We start from the raw sequence: 20179 nt of genomic DNA on the forward strand, positions 1-20179 counted from the left end.
TTTGTTTTCTGGTGAAAATTGTAGCTATGTTACAAACACAATGTAAGTTTTTTCATGAATTTAGGAACCACACTTTACTGATATTTTATTGCTTATGGGTTTCACTGTTAATGCGAAATATGAATGACAAATATAACAAAAATAGGAAAATTTCAGATTAGGTCTATTTGATATTATTTCCCAAGTTATTTTTAATAATACTAAATGACAACTATAATCAAGCTATACATGACAGCCATGTCTTACCTTGCAGCTCAGTTATAGTTTCTGTCCTGAGGTTGGAATCTCTCTTCTCCTCCTCCAGCTCAGTCTGCAGCCCTCTCAGCTGCTTTTCCAGCTCCATCTTACTGTTTTCCAGCTGGTGACACTTCTCCTGCATCTCCTTTAGGCTGACCTGGAGGCTTTGGGCTTGTTTTTGTAACTCTGCTTGACTCTTCTTCAGCCGTGCCACTGCTTCCTGCTCAGTCTGAAGTACAGCATTGGCATCCTCGAGCTAAAGGAAAAAACAAAACAACAACAAATAAACAGATAATGGTTCCACTTTTCCCCTGTCTGCAATGTGGTAATCACAGTAGTATTTACACCCTTGTATAACAGTTTTTAAACGCTTCATATTCTTGTTTTGGAGATTTCCTTTCACTCTTTCTTCAAAAGGTTGTTAGTTTGAGTCTATCTTACATGAACTGCTATTTTGAGATCTATCCATAGATTTTCCTTTTTACAGAGGCTTGGCACTGTGAAGGTAAAATTCCAGAACAAGCTTCTTATGGTAGTCTATTTAAGCTGTATATGATCAATAAGCTGTTGCAGAGGCAACTATTTAAAAGTGCATCAGGTTTGTTCGTTTATTCATTTACTTCTATTTTGGTGGTGTAGAAAACTGCCCTGTGTTTTTTTTCTTTACCATTTCTTATTTCTACTAAAAACAGAAATGGCTACATTGTAAAAGTCATTGCTGTCTTTATATGGTCCTCTTGAGTTGTGTGGGCAACAATTTCTTATTTTCCTGAGTGCTAGGCATCTGCATAAACAAGCTCATGGCTGCCGACGGCTGAGAAAACTCCACAAAACTCTGATTACATGCAAATTTATGAAATTTGCCCATGAAAAGCTCCATTCATACTTGTTTTTGAAGCTGTATGTTTTTCTCATTGGAAATCTGCGAGTGCTGGTTCCTCTTCTTCAGATCCTCCAGCTGGTCCCTCAGGTTGTTCACTGACGAGCAAACACACAGTAACTAAGAGGGTTAGTAGGATTTGTGAAAAGACGCTCTGCACAGTCTGGAGGTGCAACAACCTCCCTAAATTTACTCAAGCATAACTGCAATATTTCAATACTTTTGTCAGAAAATGAGAACCGAGTAAGATTTGTACAAATACAGTGATGTCTCAAAAGGCTGGTAATGATCATTTTCAGGCACTCACACTCATTCTCCAGGCTGCGTTTCCTGTCAGCTTCGATCTCCACCTTGCGGAGGCTCTCAGCACTCTGGTGTTGCAGCAATGCTCGCTCTCGCTCCAGCTGCCTCAGCGAGGCCTCAACTCTCTGCCTGCTGTTCATCTGATCAGAGAAACATTCACACATAGTGTACGTGAGGGTAAAAAAAAAACTTGGCAAACTAACCATCAAACAAGGTCAAAGTGCATCCAACCATCCTTCCATCTGTTCCTACCTCCTTATCCAACTCTTTAACCAGCTTGTCTAAACGGTTGGTCGCGTTTCTGGGGAGAAAAAATGTTTTTACTATATAAAAAAGAAAGGTGCTCTTAGGTAGTAAGAATGTGACAAAGAAGGAAACTGTGTAGCAGAATGTTTCACAGCGCTCGGCTTATTGTGCGTGTTCAGTCATACTTGCACTTTTGTTCCAGCTCATCTTTGGCCTGCATCTCATGGTCGAGCTGCTCCTCCAACTGATGGAGCTTTTTCTGCAGCTGTAGGCAGTCCGACGACAGGAAATTAAAAATAGCACGATCACTTTAAGTAACCATATTTCATCTTCTGTCTCGTCGCTCCTTTTGACACAAACCTCTTTCGTATTGTCCAAACAGTTTTCCTTATCCTCAGAATTTTCCTTGCAGTCTTCTGAATCCTCCACGTTGCTGCTGCTTGTTGTCCTCAGCAGCCTGGAAGAGAAGTGCCGGTAAGACTTATGATTCTTTAATGACTTCACAACGCCAGACTAAGTTAACCGAAAGGTCCAAACTTCTACAATCAAGTCAGCAATTTTGTCATAACTGAGACAATAAACCCCATTGGCTCAACACATGAACCTGAATGTTCATCCAAACCAAGTTTATATGATGTAATGGCCACCACTAAGAAAGCATTTATAATGTTCTGTAAACAACTGAGAGGATGTGTCATCAGCTTTATTTTCCATCTGTTTTATTTCTCCAAAGGCTCTGCATCGAAAAACCAAACCAAACCACACATGCAACAAAACTGAAAAAAAAAAAAAAAATTGACACATTGAAAAAACATGTCATAAATTTGACAAAAACAATGTTCAGAACACAAAATAAAAAAAATACTGTGCAGTGACAGCTTTATGAGAGCAGGATTTAGAACAATGATATAATTTACAAATGCAAACAACCAAAAATTCAGTTGGGTGAGCGGTATCATCGGTCAATATTTTGTTAATATTTATGTGCCGTCAGTAATTTGGATGATGCATGGCTACAAGAGCCGGCCAGTCATTTCCTGAAAGGTTCATTGTTTTGACCTTGTCCCTGTCTTCTTAGATTAATGTGACTGAAAAGTAACAACTAAACTTTCACTGTGTTGATTACAAACCTAAATCATGCCTCAGGAAACAAAGGATACATAAATCTAATTAACAACTTTTTTTTTTTTTTTTTTTTTTAATGCTTTTAAAGCAAAAGTTGGATAGAAGAGTAAATGAATTAAAAGCAAGGGCGACTGTCAAGCAGACTGTCAGAACAAGCTGGCAGTGTTGAAGTCAAACAGGGATACAGTGTCTTGACTGTGGTGAGACTGTTTTAAAGGTACAGGCGTCAAAAGCTGTTTTTCTCTCTAATTCTTGGCACATCAAGCTTGTCTCCTACTGTGCAACTTTCAACTATAATCGCAGCGTCATGAATAAAACTTAAAGGTCTGAAAATATGAATAAAGGTAAAAATTCCTTATAAAATCAGAAAAAACAAAAACTTACTGATCCTCCTTGAAATAAGTGAAGCCAACAAATGGTAGCTGGTTGCCCACAAAGGCTCTGGGTGGAGGAAAGGTCTCTGCATCTCCTTTATCCTCCTCAATGTCATCAAAGTTAGTGGTGTCTATGTCACTGTGCAGCTCTGGCACAACTGGAGCCACAGCTGGAAGACAGAAACAGAGTAATAGAGTAAAAAAAAAAAACAAAGCAGGTTAATAGTGAGGTGCAAACCAGGAGAGACTAAGGTGAAATATGCTGTTTAGTATTAATGTGATACCCAGAGATAAAACTACTATGATGGCATTTAAATTTAAAGCACTATCCAAAATGCCTTAGCACAGACCAGTTTAAACAATCTCTGTGCCAACTTTGGCACGGCTTGTAGTAGAAGTACGTTTTCTACAGGCTGGCGTGAGCTTGACACCACTCCTTTTCCTGCACAGTGCTCACTTTGTGCCCCATACACAGTTGCCTTTCACAAATGAAACATAACCACGGCAGCAAAGAAGCCTCTTTCTGATCCCTTCTTACAGGAGCAGGCACACTTGAAAAAGTTTGCACAACATTGAGGCAAAATACATCAAGAAGCCAATCAGATAAAACTAAGCTACTCCTTTAGTCTATAAATAGATTGTAATTAAGAAAAAAAAAAGGAGCCATTATGGATCAAATTCCTCAGACCAGTGCAATTCCAGCTCTGAGCAAAGAGCTCATTACTGTTGGGTCAAAACACAACCCCCAGTGTGACAAATGTGACTCGGTGACAGTGGAGAAAATACAGGGAGAGATCAAGCAAAGGAATGAAACAAATGAGGGGGGAATAAAAAAGAAGAGACGGGAAAAAAAAAAAAGGCCTACGTGTGGTGAGACAGAAAAGAGACACAGAGGCCCTTGTGGCATGACTTCCCAGAATGCTCTCTGATAGCGGAGGACTAATGACAGGCAGTTGTGGCCACAGTGAGAGTGAAAGAGCGGGGGAAACCCTTCAAACTGGGGCACCCCTCTCATTAGAACAGGCCGCATGGCCTGCCCCACCCGTCGCTATGGGATACGCCGCCTCCCAACCCATCCAATCATCCATCCATGGCATTGGCTTCTCTGCCCTCAAACCGGCTAATGCTTAATAAACAAGAAAACAGAAAAAAACTGATGCCAAACAGAGTTAAAGCCACACACAGCAGGTAGCCGTGTCTTTCTTAAACCAACACAGAGAGCACAGGAGTGCATTCAGGTCTACGGCATCAGGTTTGGAGTGTGTGTGTGTGTGTGTGTGTGTGTGTGTGTGTGTGTGTGTGTGTGTGTGTGTGTGTGTGTGTGTGTGTGTGTGTGTCTGAGAGACAGGACAAGCGTGTGCAAACATGAACAGAGCCAACTTGCACAGCAATGGCACAGCAGTGGTTTCATGTTCCAGGCTGCCAGGTTCTGATCAGAAGTTTCTTCTGTTGCTATAATCAGAGCCAGGCGAAGCAGAGAGGAGGAGAGAAGAGGAAGAAAGAGTCTGAAGGTAATCACGTGCAGACACAGAGGTCCTGTTCATAGTTCTCAGAAATATTTTTTTTGTAAATTCTGCTGCCTTTGTAGTTTCTGCTTTCCTTCCCAAGTAAATGAAGGATAATGTAGTAAGTGACAGATAAAAGAAAAACCTGTTTACTTATTTCCTGAAGCAAGCATATATAATTATAATTATGTTTTGCCAAAGGAAGCTGGAATGAGTAATCTGTGAGCTTCATTCATTGTAATACACACTATCTATCATTACTTATGTAGCTAAACAAACCTGTTATAACAGTATTTACAAACTTGGATGCTGTGGGGAAATGTCAAGAAAAACAATGCAAATATTATAATAATATTACTCTGCATTTAGTTAAAAACAGTATAAAGAGAACAGACTGAAAAATTTCACCCCTAAAATTTCAAAACAGCCCTACAAATTTGCTTGTATCCAATCAAATTAAATCAAATCAAAACCTTATTTATAGAGCACTTTCATAAACCACAAGGTATCCAAAGTGCTGTACAGGTTAATAAAATAAATCAACATTAAAAAAATGAAAAAACATATAAACAAAAAAGGAGGCCAAGTAGTCCTGCTCTCTGGAGTTTTTAAGTCTCTTTTAAAAGATTTGCTTTTAAAAGAGACTTAAAAACACTTAAAGTTGTAGCAGAGCTCACAGAAATAGAGAGATCATTCCTGAATTTGGGGTCTGCTATAGAAAAGGCTCTTTCTCCACAAGGCACAAGTCGAGTCCTAGGGACCACTAAGAGCATCTGGTCTTCGGATCTCAGAGCTCTGACAGGACGATGACGGTGCAGCAGAAGCTCCGAAAGGTACAAAGTTGCCAGACCATTTAGACATTTAAAAACCAAAAGTAAAACTTTAAAAGCTATTCTTCCAGTGAATGGAACCCAGTACAAGGGTAATGTGCTCACACACACCGTCTTTTCCCCGTTAACAAGCAAGCAGCTGAGTTCTGGACCAGCTGTAAACGACGGAGAGAATGATCAATCCCAGTATAAAGCGAGCTGCAGTAGTCCAGTCTAGAGAAAATAAAAGCATGAATGACCCTTTCCAGGACATCATGCGGAAGACAAGGCTTCACTTTACTGATAAGCCTCAGTTGTAGCATACTTTAATTTACATTTTTTCCTGTGTGCGAATTTTCTTTTTTTTTTTTTTTTGGAAACATGGTTGGAATATGAAAATGATCTGTGTGTCTCAGTGTGTGTGTGTGTGTGTGTGCTGCAGAACTATCAAAGGATGTATGCCACTGATATTTTTCCTACAAAAGTGTCTGCACTACCCTTCACAGGATGTTTAGACAGTCAGACAACACCTAACTGTTTCTATCATTTATCACATTGAACGATAAAACTGCTGATTTGAATTTTTCATTCTTTTAAATGTATATTGAAGATGTTTCTATACGTTGTTGTTTATCCAGCAGGGTTTTTGCAAATATATGAGCTCCTCCTCTGTGCAACATCTCTTCATATATTGCGAGAGATGAGTGGGAGCATATGGAGAGCATGTGCACCATATTTGAAGGCTTACTGGCTCAGAAGCTCGAAATAAACTTCAATCTCTGGCTAAACCCAAACAGATCTGCAAAGGAATAGACTGGAGGTGATAGGACGTAAATGGCAACAAGAACAAATTACAGCAGAAAAGAAAAAATCTGCACCTGCAATTTAGGGATTTAATAAGTAGGGGCAATTATAAGAAATATAAATAAATAAAACAACATGCATCTTTACACACTTACTCTCTCGGATGTTGTCAAAGGTCCACTGGTCGTTCTTAAAGAAGGGATGACACTTGATTTCATCTATTCCAGTGCGACCCAAGCGAACTTTCCTGCACACAGAGAGAAGTCAGACTGAAAGCAGAGTTGCCTCTGTGTGAACGCAAAACACACCCCACCCCTCACCTCCTCCCACCATCACTAACATGTCATCCCAAACACACAGAGCTTAGTGGAATGACTACTCTCCACTGACCACACTGACCAGCATGGAGAGCCGCATGACCACTGGTGTAGAGAACCTCCTCTGTTCAGGCAGACCAGATATAATAAAGTTCCAGAGTGGGATCAGAGGGCATAAAGAGACATCAACAACCCTAACTCAGTGCAACTATTACAACTTTGCTCCTTCTCCTCTGTGTCTCTCCCTTTTTGCTCCCTAGCCCTCCCTCCTCCACCTCTGGGTACAGAGCTGAAGAGGGGTGCGGCAGTTTGGGCTTGCCACGTGTGGGACATTCCAGATGCAGCCAAGAGGAAGAGAGGCCAAGAGTGTGTTTTGTGTATGTGTGTGTGTGTGTGAGAGAGGGGGGGGAGTACAGTTTTCAAACCCCCTTATAAAAAAAAAAAAGTCAGCCGTGAAAGTTATATTTCATTACTCAGAAAACTGAAGGAGTAGAGAAGGAAGAGGAGAAAACAGTGAAATGGAAACTGGCAGAAAAGTGGAGGAATAAGTTTAAAACACAAAGAGAAAAAAAAAACCGAAGGGAAAAAAAACATTAAAGAATACAAACAGAGTGGTTGTGGATACACGAGTGAATCAGCAAGATGGGAAGACAGTGACAGAGCGTGTGGGTTAAGAGCGTGTAGTCACCGGTCAGTGTGTGCATGTATGTGTCAATGTGTAGGTGTGTGTGTGTGTGTGTGTGTGTGCTTGTGAAACTGGACAGCCATACACACATGTGAGATCCTGTCTGTGGTGAGAGTATGGTGAGCAAGAAGGTAAATAAACTGAGTGAGGGGGAAAAAATGAATGGCTGCTCTGTATAAAGGTAGAAAAGGGTCTATGTATAAGACCCTTCAAGGGGCGGGGTCGGTAATGTAAACAGGAAGTGGTTTCTTCCAGGAGGAGGTGTGGGGGGGGGGGCACAAAGCAAGAATATGACCCATCAACTCCTTTATGCAACCTCTACCTTAAATACCAATACTATTAAAAATAGAAATGCACCACTTTTATTAAAATTCTGTCCAAATCATAGATTTTCTTTTCTCTTTATAAATACATTTTTTAGAAAACCAGTCGACAAAATCCCCCCTACACACAAGTGAAAAAAGGAAACCATGAATGAACAAATCCTAGTAATTATAGTAAAACTGAATTAAAACTGCACTAAATGACCCTAATAATAAGGAAATTAATGTAACACTATTTTCTGACAGCACATTTGGTTTATAAAATGGGAAAAAAAATCATTTGTTGTTTCATCTCTGCTTGTCAGACACAAAGACTGACGGCATAATTGTCATGCAAACTGCACTTCTCAGCATGAGAATGCTTTCAGCTCATCCAGAATTCAACTGGTCCACAAATCTGATTGTTTAAGAAAAGTTAGATTTTTACTGCCACAGTAACAAAATACAATCCAAACAGTGTCATGCAATGACACAAAGTGAGATAACCTGATGGATCTTGTATCCATCTACAATCTACATAATTCCTTTATAATTCCTTTTGCAAACCTGTCAGTCAGAAAGGCACAGATGAGATCTTTAGCATCCCGAGACATCTCTATGTCGTCTGGAAAGACCAGCGAGTTCTGGTGGTTCATGATCTTTCCATAAGTTCCAACTAGGGACTCGGCATAGAAAGGAGTTTCACCTGTGAGGGGGGGGGATAAAAAGTCAAAACTTCCAAATATTGATCTGCCAACAAAAACACAAAAGCTTTCTTTCACAATGTAATGCTGGATCTAAGAGGACGCATGCCAATTCCTGTAAAGATAAAAGTTGATCAGTCCATTGATTTAGAGGATGCAGTTTCACACTAACAATATGAAATAAATAATATTGCTTTGTATAAACATGACTAAATGAGCGGGAGGAAACTTACCAACTAGCATCTCATATATAAAAACTCCTACAGACCACCAGTCGCATTCTCGGCCATAGTGGCCTTCACCACCCTGAGACTGAAGCACCTCAGGAGAGATGTAATCTGGTGTTCCTACAGCTGTGTCACACCGCACCATACCAGTCTGCAAACAGGCAAACACACCACACACATTATGACAAGGTACAAATTGGACCAAATATGAGTGAAAAAGCAGCTAAAGAAAAGGACATTCGGAAAGCCTGTTAGCTAGTGATCAAACCATTTTTTTTTTTTTTTTTTGAGACCAAGTGTATAAAAGTAGTTTTTGAGCTTTCTTTTTTTCTCTCTCCCACAGTTTTGACTACATATTTGCACAAGGGACACAATTACATGACACCATCTGTCTAACAGCAGCTTTCCAGAGAGCTCAAATATGTAGAGGCAGCTATTCTGAAAACGCTGTGATGAAAACAAAAGGATGAAAAGCACTTCTGGCCTGCAGTGGAGGCAGGCAGACCGCTGCTGAACTCTGGATCGGATGGTGAGCACAAAAACTTCAGAGACCTTCAATATAGCCTGATGTAAGCTCCACTTCTACCATCTCAACACCTGATGGTGTAGTAGAGCCCTAAAGATTTTTCCTCAATATCTCACCCTCATTTCAGCAGATTTACAAGGTGTATTTTCGTCAGAATCAAAGAGTCAAGCAGAACTGAAAACCACAAAGAGAGACATGTTGACTCGACCAACCGAGTCCATCTTCATGCAGGTGCCAAAGTCAGCCAACTTGAGATGTCCATGCTGGTCAAGCAGCATGTTGTCAGGTTTAACATCTCGGTGGATGAAGCCCATGGAATGGATGGAGTCCAGCGCCAGCACAACTTCCGCCGTGTAGAAGCAAGCCCACTTCTCTGGGATGTCGTAGTTCATGGTGAGGGTGACCAGATCTCCTCCTGGCATGAACTCCATCACCATATACAGGTGGCGATCATCTTGGAACGCACAGCAAAGCTGAGAGAAGATGTTATCAGTCAGTATCATTCCAGGAGCTAATCAGAATGTGAAGATGTTTAAAGATATGACAACACAATTTGTGTGTGTGAGTGTGTTACTTTTGAAAGATTTATGTGCTTCTTTCAATAAAAAAAAATAGTAGTAAAAAAGATTGGAATCATCATGATTATCCTCTTAAATCAACATATTTGTAATGTATTTGGTCTGTATGTTAAGCTGTAATGTTAAATATTGAATTAGCGTGTCCTTTTGGTTAAATTTATATTACTAATTTTTCTAAATGATTGGACTTATTTTAATAAAGATGGTTAGAAGCTTTGCTTTTAATACCTGTAAAATAATCATTACATCATGATTTATGGTATATAGGTCTGCTAATCTATATAAATGTTACATCCATTAAAATAAACACTTTCTTCCCTACGATTTGCCTAGTCTTCCATACTTATATACTGTATCTCAAAATGCAGTATAGGACAAACTGAAAAACAGAATTTTTTCTATTTTTTTTAAAATATATATCTAAGGCTATTTTTACCATCTTTTGGAGGCAAAACTTAACAAAACATATAGATGATTAGTGAGGAAAAAAAACTTTATCTGAATCCGTCCAATATTGAGTGAGAACAGAGTTGCACAGCTGCAATGTTATCTAAAGGGGCAACAGGGGCAAAGTCAAAGTCCCCATACATTGTGTCTAATCACATAATGGATGGGATACCAACAGAGACAGATGTGTCTAACAAACAACAGAAGTCTTGCGCCTTGTCAGAGATTACTAAGTTGCAGGAAATCAGCAGCTTAAAAGTAAGTAAAAAGAGAGAGTTCCTTCTGGATAAGGGTACAGTGTTGATATACAAAAAAAAAGGGAGAAAACAGAAAAGATTTGTGAATGTAACCCAACTTTGGTGTTTTTGTAGATATCTGACCAGACTTAGGTTAAAAGTAGAAGCTGGCTCTGGTTCAAGATAACCAGGTTTTGGACCACTACTTCCAGTCAAATACAACAAGCTTGAACAAACATATTCTCCTGAAGAAAAGTGGTATACTGAGAACAGAAACATCTGCCACACTCTTGCTGAAGTTCATGAAAAAGTGTAGTATTATGTCTTCACTTTGATACAAACAACTGTCTCCTTTAATGTTCCTGCAACTCTCTTCTTCATACTTGGACCCCTTACAAATGACTAATTCTTTATTCTTATGGTTTATGTAAACTAATAAAATAACAAATAGATTCCTCTTATAATAATGGCTATGAAAGTATAAATACATTTGACTGGAAGATGGTAATCATACTTGCAATGAGATACATTTTCACTGCTGTTTAATGGCACCCACAGCATAATCTGTTGTGGAAGGCAGCTGATCCCTGACAGTGAGTGATCTGCAGAGAAAACAAATGTAGGTGCACACCTGGACGATCCAGGGGCTGTTGGAAAAGGCCATGATGTGCCTTTCTTCCCAGAAAAAAGCTGAATCGGACCGTTTGATCATCTCAAACTTGCTGAGCTGCTTCATGGCGTAAACTTTCTGCGAGGCCTTGTGACGGACCTGCATCAGAAGAGAGCAGGAAATGAGGCAAATAAGAAAATGTAAAAATTTAATTGATGATCACTACGCAAGGACAATAAGGAGATAGAAATGTCACAACGGCAAAGATAACACCCGAGAGACAGATATGGGAAGTTGTGATTGTAGTACACAGCCATAAAAAGACATGCTTACACAAGATTTTAAGCACAGACACACACAAGTTCCTCTCTACACCAGACTTCAACCTCATCCCACCACACACTGAGCCTGTCCAGACTCGTTTTCAACATCAAAACACTGCAGATTCTACCAACACAAGAGGCAGGCATTTATTATACTCACACTCAGGAAGAGCAGGTATTCACAGCAAATTTTAAACTCAGAAGCACGTAAATCAGAAATGATTCTGCTTTTTTTTTTTTTTTTTTTTTTTTTTTTTTTTTTTTTTTTTTTAGGTAGAAGGCTGCTCCCTCTAGTGGTTTTTTAAATGCCTGCCTTTTGGTGCAAACTTAAATTTAGGAACAGATGGAGAAATTCTTCACTGCTGTTCACAAGTCGTTTATTATTAACAGGTACAAAAACAAAATTCCACACTTGTTTACTGGACCTTTCCAGAGAGAAACACCTCACCAGCTGCACTTCTCCGTAGGCGCCTCTCCCAATCAGCTTCACTTTTTCAAAGTCTTCAAGTTTTACTTGCAGTTCTCGCAGCTGAGTCACCAACTTCTCATCTGCATTAAAGACATGCATGTTACCATAGAAACACATAGGGTCAACCTGTCTCCACTTGGGTTTAAATACTTTTAAAGGGAGGTCTGAGTGGGTCAAAAAAAAACAAAAAACAATTGGCATTTAAAGTGACATTTAAAGTCCATTTAGGTTAATTAATCTTAATGTTTTCATGACAGCTTTGAAGAAGATGGAGGAGGTGGCGAGTAGCGAAGATGTTAAAATAATTTTCATATTTTTGCAATTATAGCAACATTTTGGTCAACAATGTTAGCATGTATAGGGCTGTTTTCAACAAAACAGTAACAAGCGCTGGTCAGAAAATATGGTAATCTCATACTAAAGAACCCACTAACAGTGGTTAGTAAAATTTCACTTTAAAGTCAGTCAATATCAGACAGTACTCGAAGGCCATCAGCCTTAAGGCCACACAGATGATTACTCTTATACCCATCTGTAGAAGATTGTTTTAACTGTTGCTGTTTGTCTTTTTAGATTTTTCTTCTATTTTTGGGTAAAAATGATGTTACACCAGAGAATTTTGTATCTGGAATGTGGTGCTTTTAATAACCTTGGGAAAAAAAAAAAAAACACAGATAAGATGCTCCCACACCATAGTTATACACTGGCTTCCAAGGAGATAGCTTCATCCAGCAATTTCACCTTTCAACCCTTCAACCTGTTTTTTTTATCTATATCTGGGCAGCTGCCATGTCAAGATTGAAATGGGTTCCTCTGTAAATTTATGTAAAAACATTTAGTTTAAAGAACCTTGGAAAATCACAGCTCTGCTTGAAATTACATTAAATGTAGATAAACAAGGCTGAAGCGAATAATCATTACAACTTGTTCCAACTTGTTCAAGAAGCTGATAGTAACAGCTGATGCAATCTTGAAACATGACCAAACATGTGTAAAGTCGTCTCAAATACAATCTGTAGGAAATACTGCAAGGGGGTGACACACTTCATTCAAGCATGCTTCTTAGCATGTGCTTACACACATCCAGAGCAAGTGCTGATACACATTGTAGAATCAGCTGACTGATGATAGCAACTTCGCTTACTCTTAAACACAGTGATCATTCTCAAATACCCACAATTTCAATGATTTTACTCATTTTATTTTTTATAAATTTAAATTCTAAAAATGGACCCAACTTTTAAAGCATTTATGTAAAACATGCGGGATCTCTTACATCTGTTCAGAAAAGCCTCTATGTTTTTGTTTTTCCGCAGCGCGGGATAGTTCAGATCGTGGGCCAATGCATTCATTGAATCCTGAAAGACAAAGAAAAAAAACAAACAAACATAAGAAATCAGTTTTTTGTTGACATAGTAAACAAAGAAAATATTGATATTTATTTAACGTAAATGTGTTATTTCCAGGCTTGCATCAGGTATTTTAAAAGCATTTAACAAAAATAAATTTCACATTCTCAACTAACATACAGAGGAAACAAATATCCATTCATAAAAATGCTTAATGGGGTTTGGCTGGATGGTTTTTTTTTTACTGACATACTAAATCAACATAATATTTAAGGTCATGTTTCAAGGCTTAAAAAGGGTCTTGTAAATTTTACAAGCTGGCAACCTTGATATCCAGCTGACTGATACAAACTTGCTAAAGTAGATGAATAAGGGGTGAAATGCAAAATGGAAGAAGTCGTTACATTTTGGTGCTCTGAGTTCTTCAAAATGCAACATGAGTGGGAGAGAAAAATGAATCACTGATGTGGCAGTTCAGTCAGAATGACGAACAGACAGACATAACAAATCATGCGTCTAGAAAAACTAGTTAGTTGATGTTTTCACAGTCGTCAGCCCAAAACACACAGACCATCCAACAGGCCAACCAGCACACACACACACACCCCTCCCTATGGTTCAGCACAGCGGGGCAGTAGCAGCATCTGACTAGAGGCTGTGGTCTCAGTTGTGTCATCAACTTTTAAAGCAGTGGTGTTGGGTTTCATGTAGATCCAAAATGTCTCTGTGATCCAAATGCAAGGGGTTGGCAGAGGACTTGGGCAGGTGGGTGGGGGGATTAGGGTGTAGCGCGACCCTCTGTTCCCCCAAACTAAGGGTCAAGTGGAGTCATCCAGCAGGTATGTGTGTAGGAAAGTTTAGCTCCGGCTGAATCTATCGGTCTGTTTGTTCTGGGACATATGGGAGGGTGGACAGCGGCATGTGGAACAATTCTACCCCTTTAAATAGCAACGGTGAGGAGAGATCCCCCCCCACTGCAGACGGGTGAAAATAGACCTAAAACGCTCAGAGGCTATTGTGGGACAAACAGCTTATGAGTCTGGATTCAAGCTGAACACTTTTGGACCTGTGATCACTTTACACAGCTTGTGTGTAGGCATGTTTCCTAAAACCGTCATGGTGGCGAAGGGGCAAAATCCACTTTCCAGAGGCAGAGAGAAGTAATGATTTGTAAAACACAATTTAATTGTGATAAATATTTATAAAGCATTTGGAGTCTGTGGGAAGGTGTGACTAAATCCTAAATTCATTCAAATGAGACACTGTTTATGAAATAAGCCAAGGAATGAAATTAACCCATTGGTTTTATGATGTTAAAGCCTGAAATTTAGAATTTTGGTTGTCACTATATTATATCTTTGACATCAAGGATTGAGTGAATAATAGAGATGGGTTTTTGAAAAAATATATATTTGTTTATCACCTTGAGTTGATTCATGATAGGGCTGCCAACCTGTGATGGCAGAATAAGAAATTAGGTAAATAATTTTACTACCATCATAAACTCTGGTTGATATTCAGCATTTTTTCTTTTCTTATTTACAATATACATTAAAACCTGTAAAACCGCTGGTGTTTGGTGAAGGTGCAGCTTCTTCAATCCAGCCTTGTTTGATTCTTTTCTTTTTAAAAACAACTTGGTCCCTAAATAAGGACCACAGAGATGGAAGGATTGTGTAAGCAAGAAAATGAAAATCTAATAAAACCATTTTGTTTGTCAATATTCTATATATTTCTATCGTAAAAAAAAAAACAAAAACAAAAAAAACCCCACAAACAGCTATTGTTTTTTGTTTTTTGTTTTTTTTTTAAAAGATGTTTTGTTAAGTTTAGATTGATTTCATGTTTCACACGCATTCTGTGCCTTTAGAAATACAATCTCTTGGCATCATGTGGTGTTATAATGCATGTTTGTGTGACAAAACTCTATTGATTTTTTTGACAAGTGTGCAAAAGTACAAACATCCTGCTCTCAGTGTATTCAGATGTACCTAGAAGCATGTGTATGTTGACACTCATTCTTGTAACAGTGAAACTAAACTAATTTGTAAAGAACACTCCTTGCATGTTATATGCACTTCTTTTATTTAGTTCCTGCTGTATCATGATTGTTTACATTTTCATTGGCTATCCTATCAATGCTGACATTATGAACAGCTATTATGTTATTTTGTGGAGATAGAGGTTAACTATTTAAATCTCTTGCAAGCCAGAGTAGGAACAGCTGGTTCTCAGGTTGTTCAACTTTCACAAGACTCTGGACAAATCCGAACATGACCTTGTTTTTAGACTTGTTCATGTGCCCTTGCTGCTTTAGACACCACCTCCTATGGTATCAACTGTTTGTTGATACCATCAGGGAGTGCATGCAAAAACAATGGCTTGATTGAGGTGCTCAGGGAATCCAACATCATATGAGGCAAGCCTCACATTTTCAACTCAGTTGTTAATTTCCTTGTGGTTTTGCACCACAACCACAAGACAATTCCTTTTATGTGCAAACTTGCTTCTTGTTTGGCGATAGTCCCATCCTGAATCGGATTTCAGCATATAGATTGCAATGCATGCACATTTTACATCAGAAATAGTATCTGATTAATGGTATCAGGTGATATCAGACAGCCCACTAAATGTGTAAATTTCAAATATTATTCAATTTAATTCAATTCAGCTTTATTTGTATAGCCCCACTTTACAACAATGTTGTCACAGGCCACTTTACATACACATCCTTTCAAGCCAATTCATAATTAGCCTGTAAAAGAAACCAACTGATTGCATCAAATCATGACTTCGATCCAATCCCCCATCCTGAGCATGCACGAGGCGGCAGTGGGAAGGATCATGATCTGTGGGTTGTGGTTCTGTGGACTTCTATCTGTTTGCAGTTTCATTTCCTCATGCTGGTCAGTAATCTTTGTTATGGTTTAATTTGTACTATAATTAGTCAAGCTTCCTGTTGATTTTTTTTTTTAGAGCTTACTCTCTTGTGTGTACAATTTATTCACTTCCTGCTCCTTTATGACACCTGGTTTCTATTTCCTGCTTGCCACATTTGTTATGTGTTTGCAATTAGTTCTCTCTGTATAAATTATCTTTGGTGTCTTTTGGTTACGTCATAACCTAATAAATTTGTTATAAGGTTTGGCTAAAAATGATCAAAATGTAGCCTCATGGAGCAGGAATTGGGGATATGTGGCAATAACTTCTTTAAATTTAAAAAGGTTTGCGGCAAAATTCCTACATGAGAATCTGACATGCAATTTTAACCAGAACAATCTCTAAATATGATAATTGCAGATAATCCTGAGGATAATAAACTAAAAACCAAAATTTAAACAGAACTAGCCCAAAATCAGAACTACAACCCACAGATCATGACAATTACTGTAAGAATGTTTGGAAATTTACAGAGATGAGGTGAAAGGCAAAAGTAAAAACGATAACTGACAGTTATCTAATGCCTGAATAATTTCAAAACTATTTTAACAAGCATGATGACAAAGCTTTAGTTGACTTCTGCAGAGCTTAGAGTTTCAGTGTGTATTACATTTTAAGTACTTGGTTATAGCACTGTGACCTGCCATGTTCAGCCAACCAACAGCTAAATAGCCATCCACCATATTTTAGCAGCTAAGAGTTTCTTCTACACGTTTGGAAAGGCATGGGGACATGTCATTTGGTTGCAAATTGAATTTTAGTCACTAGATGTCACTAAATTCTTAACACTAATTGTCTCAGAGAGAGGTTGATCAATATTTTTTTCTACGTGCTTGTTACACTAAACATAATTTACAGCCTTTTTATCTAAATAAACTGAACAGGATTGTGTGGCCAGGTTAGCAAAATACATGTCCTGTGGCATTGTGGGTTAGATTTAATATGGGGGCGGAGGAAGGAAATCTCATTTTATTTATTCATTATTGTTTATGTTTTACTGTATCCAACATGCATTTTTGACAGTTTAATAGATTTTGGGATTTCTGTCATTCATTTTATTTCAGTGACACTAATATGGTTGAACCTGCTTGAACGACGGACCGTTAGCATGAAAAGAATTATAAAATGCACAAACTTGAATGTTCTTTATTTTGTAGATTAAAATTAAACTTCAAAAGACATTAATAAAAAGCAGTGCCATGGGTGCCCAAGGATCCCCAGCTCTGGTCCTTGAGGGCCAAAATTTAGCAGAATATCTATGCATCCCTGTTCAACACACCTGACTCAAACTAATCCCTAATTGTGCAGAACTTCTTTGGCTGTTGGATCCATTTAATGGAAAACAGGTGTGCTGAAACACAGATGCATGAAAAACCAGCAGGACAGTGGCCCTAGGGGACCAACTCTGGGCACCTTTGGGCTAAAGTAAACTAAGCAAATATGAGTTTATTTAGTTTTAATTTTCTAGCTGGTTACATGACTAACTGAATGACACCTGGAAGCTAATGATGCAGCCTCTCATACACAGAACAGTTAAATGAAAATAAATAACATAAACAAGAGACACTTTTGTACTCTGCGAAACAAAAACAATTGTAGACAAACAGGAAATGATTACGTGAGGTCACGGCAGGTTATCCCCATCTCAATGCCAGGAAGTTACTTCAGCTTCCTGTGTCATGGCTCTCTGCATTGGGAAGCATGGTGACCATTGTTATCTCAACTACAAAGCCAGCCACAGCTGAGTGTGCAGACAAAGAAAAATAGCTGTTGAGATTTGGACGGATGCTAATTGTTGGCAAAAATGCATTTACAACATTTGTCGCTTATGTCACCATGTGAGTAGAGTTGCTTGGCTTTTACTTGACTCATCAACACTTAGAATAGACATGGCTCTCTCACGAGCATGAACATAAAATCTCTGAGCTGTCTCGTGTATTTGTTAGGTTATTGCCTCCAGCAAGCAGGTTATGTTAAGTTTTTGCCCCACTTTTATTTGTTTCTTAGCAACTTAATACAAAAACTACTGGGTGGATTTTTTTTTTATTTCTGGGAATGGGTATTTGTCTAACTTAGATTCCATAACATTTTTGTTGCGATCTGGAAGTAATTGTGAATACAGGAATTCTTAAAATGATTCTTCACAATATGGGTGGAAATAAGCAAAATGGTGGAGGTCTGTAATAAGTGCTTCTTTTAATGTTTGATTTATGCTCCACGCATTACTGTCCCGACTAAACTTTGCTCAAAATGTGACCAAAACAGGTTGACTGAGAACCATGGTTGACTTCTGTTAATATCAAACCAATAAGAAGCAACTGAGTAACTAACTGATGACATCAATGTGTCTACACAGTACCATGTCATGAATTTATAAAACATGTCAACATAGTAAGTTCTTGCACACATGTTCCATGTGCTGTACAGTGGTACAAGTAAAATTAATGCATTAATTGATTTTGACATTATATGGGAATTTGTAAAGGTAGATTTATATTAACTAAAGTTAATCCAAATGCCAGGTGATGTCCAGAGACAACACCAAGAGATTCAACAGGTAATCACAAGTAGATAATGAAGGAATGGTGTAACAAAGATTGTTTTTGATTTCATGGATTGATTCATTTGAGTGACAACACATGAAATGCCCCCATTCACATACACACAGCACACACATACATTATATAATTCTATTGTAAGTGTAAGGAGGGGAATATTGCATTCCAGACAGGAAAGGTGGCTGAACATTGAGCTTAGGTGGGGCTTTCCTTCACTACAGATCTGATTAAAAACCAAAAGGAAGTTTTGGTCAATAAGTGTTTTAGCATTCGCTCATGCTGTATTATATAATAAATCAGATTGTTATTTTTAGATTACATTTTTTTTTATATTTATTTATTTATAGCAGGCATATCGTTTTAGCAAATATGTGACCATGGCAGAATAACTCACAATAATTGGAGTAACTCACAAAGACTCACACCAACAGGCTACCTGTGCCAGACACCCATGGGAATTAAAATGCAAACTCACCAGCAGAGTCTCAAAGTTCAGGGCCGACTGAGGATTCCTCATCAGGGACTCAAGCTTCTTCAGCCGGCTTTCCAGTCTGCTCTCTGCTCCCAGCATGATTTCGGTGACGTTTATCCAGTTAAAGTAACATGAAAAAGACAAAAACACCAGCGGGTATGTGTTTTGTCTCAGGTCGAGGCGCACTCCTGTCCTGGGCGTCTCAACTCCTCATGTCTGTTCTCTTCTGTGAACTGTGTCTGGAGTTATCAGGTTATTTATTAATCCGCAGTCAAAGTAAACCGTTTTCATTAATAGCGCACAAGAAAATAAAAGTCAAGTCTCAAGCTTGGGAAAAACAAAGCGCAGTTTTCGCTTCCAGGTGCGACCCGTCGATGACAACAGCCAGGTATCATGAACCGGCCGCAGCGTGTTCAACCAGAATGACACGCCGCTGTTAAAGTTCACAACGTGCATTAGACACTTCCTGTTTTTTCTGTCAAATTAAAAGCCACTCCTAGTTTTCAACGTACGAAATAAAAACAAACTAACAAAACACATGCACAAAAACATAAAATAAGAAATTACATTCTTGAAGATTCACATTTCTATTGCAGAACTACATAGTGATTAATCCTAAACTGGTCTCTGTCAGATACAAGTTGTGCTAATAAATATTATGTTGTGTGAAGGAAACTCAAAATTAATAAAATACATATTTTGACTCATCGTTTATATATCGTATTACATTCTATCTAGTCGGGTTATTTTTAAGAGAAGGTTACATTTAGATTTTTCTTATATGTAGAATACCTAAAAATCAAAACAAAAAGAAAAGAAAATCTCAGTATTTTGTCATTATTTTCCATGCATCTATTATGTGTTTTCATTCAGGCCAAGACGATGGTTGTGGTATAAAAATAGTATTTGCAGTTTCTTGTCCAAATGGGAGGGTTTTCTACATTTTATTTTGATGGCTTGCTTCACATCCGGTTTGCTACTGTCTAATTGTAAGTGATTTGATCGAAAGAAGCCCGCCCCCCCGAAACCATGTCTACAAACTTCTTTTCGAAAATAACTCCCCCATATTTGTGATTTTTACCGTATGATTCCTGTATCCTAACTACTGTAGTTTTCCTTGTCGTACTGTCTCTCCTGCCCTTTAAAAAACAAG

At 38.4% G+C, this 20179-nt stretch overlaps 1 protein-coding gene across 5 annotated transcripts in view; it reads right to left on the minus strand.

The window, feature by feature from the left end:
- Positions 1 to 19434, minus strand: part of LOC306767501 (rho-associated protein kinase 2-like) — a 32861-nt gene extending 13427 nt beyond the window's left edge. For all 5 annotated transcript variants that reach the window (XR_013771632.1, XR_013771633.1, XM_079255541.1 and 2 more), the window contains exons 1-15: positions 19030 to 19434; positions 12984 to 13065; positions 11687 to 11787; positions 10937 to 11074; positions 9257 to 9517; positions 8525 to 8669; positions 8155 to 8293; positions 6439 to 6530; positions 3176 to 3335; positions 2027 to 2123; positions 1852 to 1931; positions 1673 to 1721; positions 1425 to 1560; positions 1124 to 1215; positions 247 to 493 (exon numbers count right to left, since the gene is read on the minus strand). Coding sequence is in view for 3 of the 5 variants with exons in the window: in XM_079255541.1 (XP_079111667.1) it covers positions 247 to 493; positions 1124 to 1215; positions 1425 to 1560; positions 1673 to 1721; positions 1852 to 1931; positions 2027 to 2123; positions 3176 to 3335; positions 6439 to 6530; positions 8155 to 8293; positions 8525 to 8669; positions 9257 to 9517; positions 10937 to 11074; positions 11687 to 11787; positions 12984 to 13065; positions 19030 to 19125 (1915 nt within the window). In the remaining 2 variants the exon portion in view is untranslated. The remainder of the gene's footprint in view (positions 1 to 246; positions 494 to 1123; positions 1216 to 1424; positions 1561 to 1672; positions 1722 to 1851; positions 1932 to 2026; positions 2124 to 3175; positions 3336 to 6438; positions 6531 to 8154; positions 8294 to 8524; positions 8670 to 9256; positions 9518 to 10936; positions 11075 to 11686; positions 11788 to 12983; positions 13066 to 19029) is intronic.
- Positions 19435 to 20179: the final 745 nt, after the last annotated feature.

The sequence above is a fragment of the Telmatherina bonti genome (assembly GCF_933228915.1).
Source record: "Telmatherina bonti genome assembly, chromosome: 16".
Taxonomy (NCBI): domain Eukaryota; kingdom Metazoa; phylum Chordata; class Actinopteri; order Atheriniformes; family Telmatherinidae; genus Telmatherina; species Telmatherina bonti.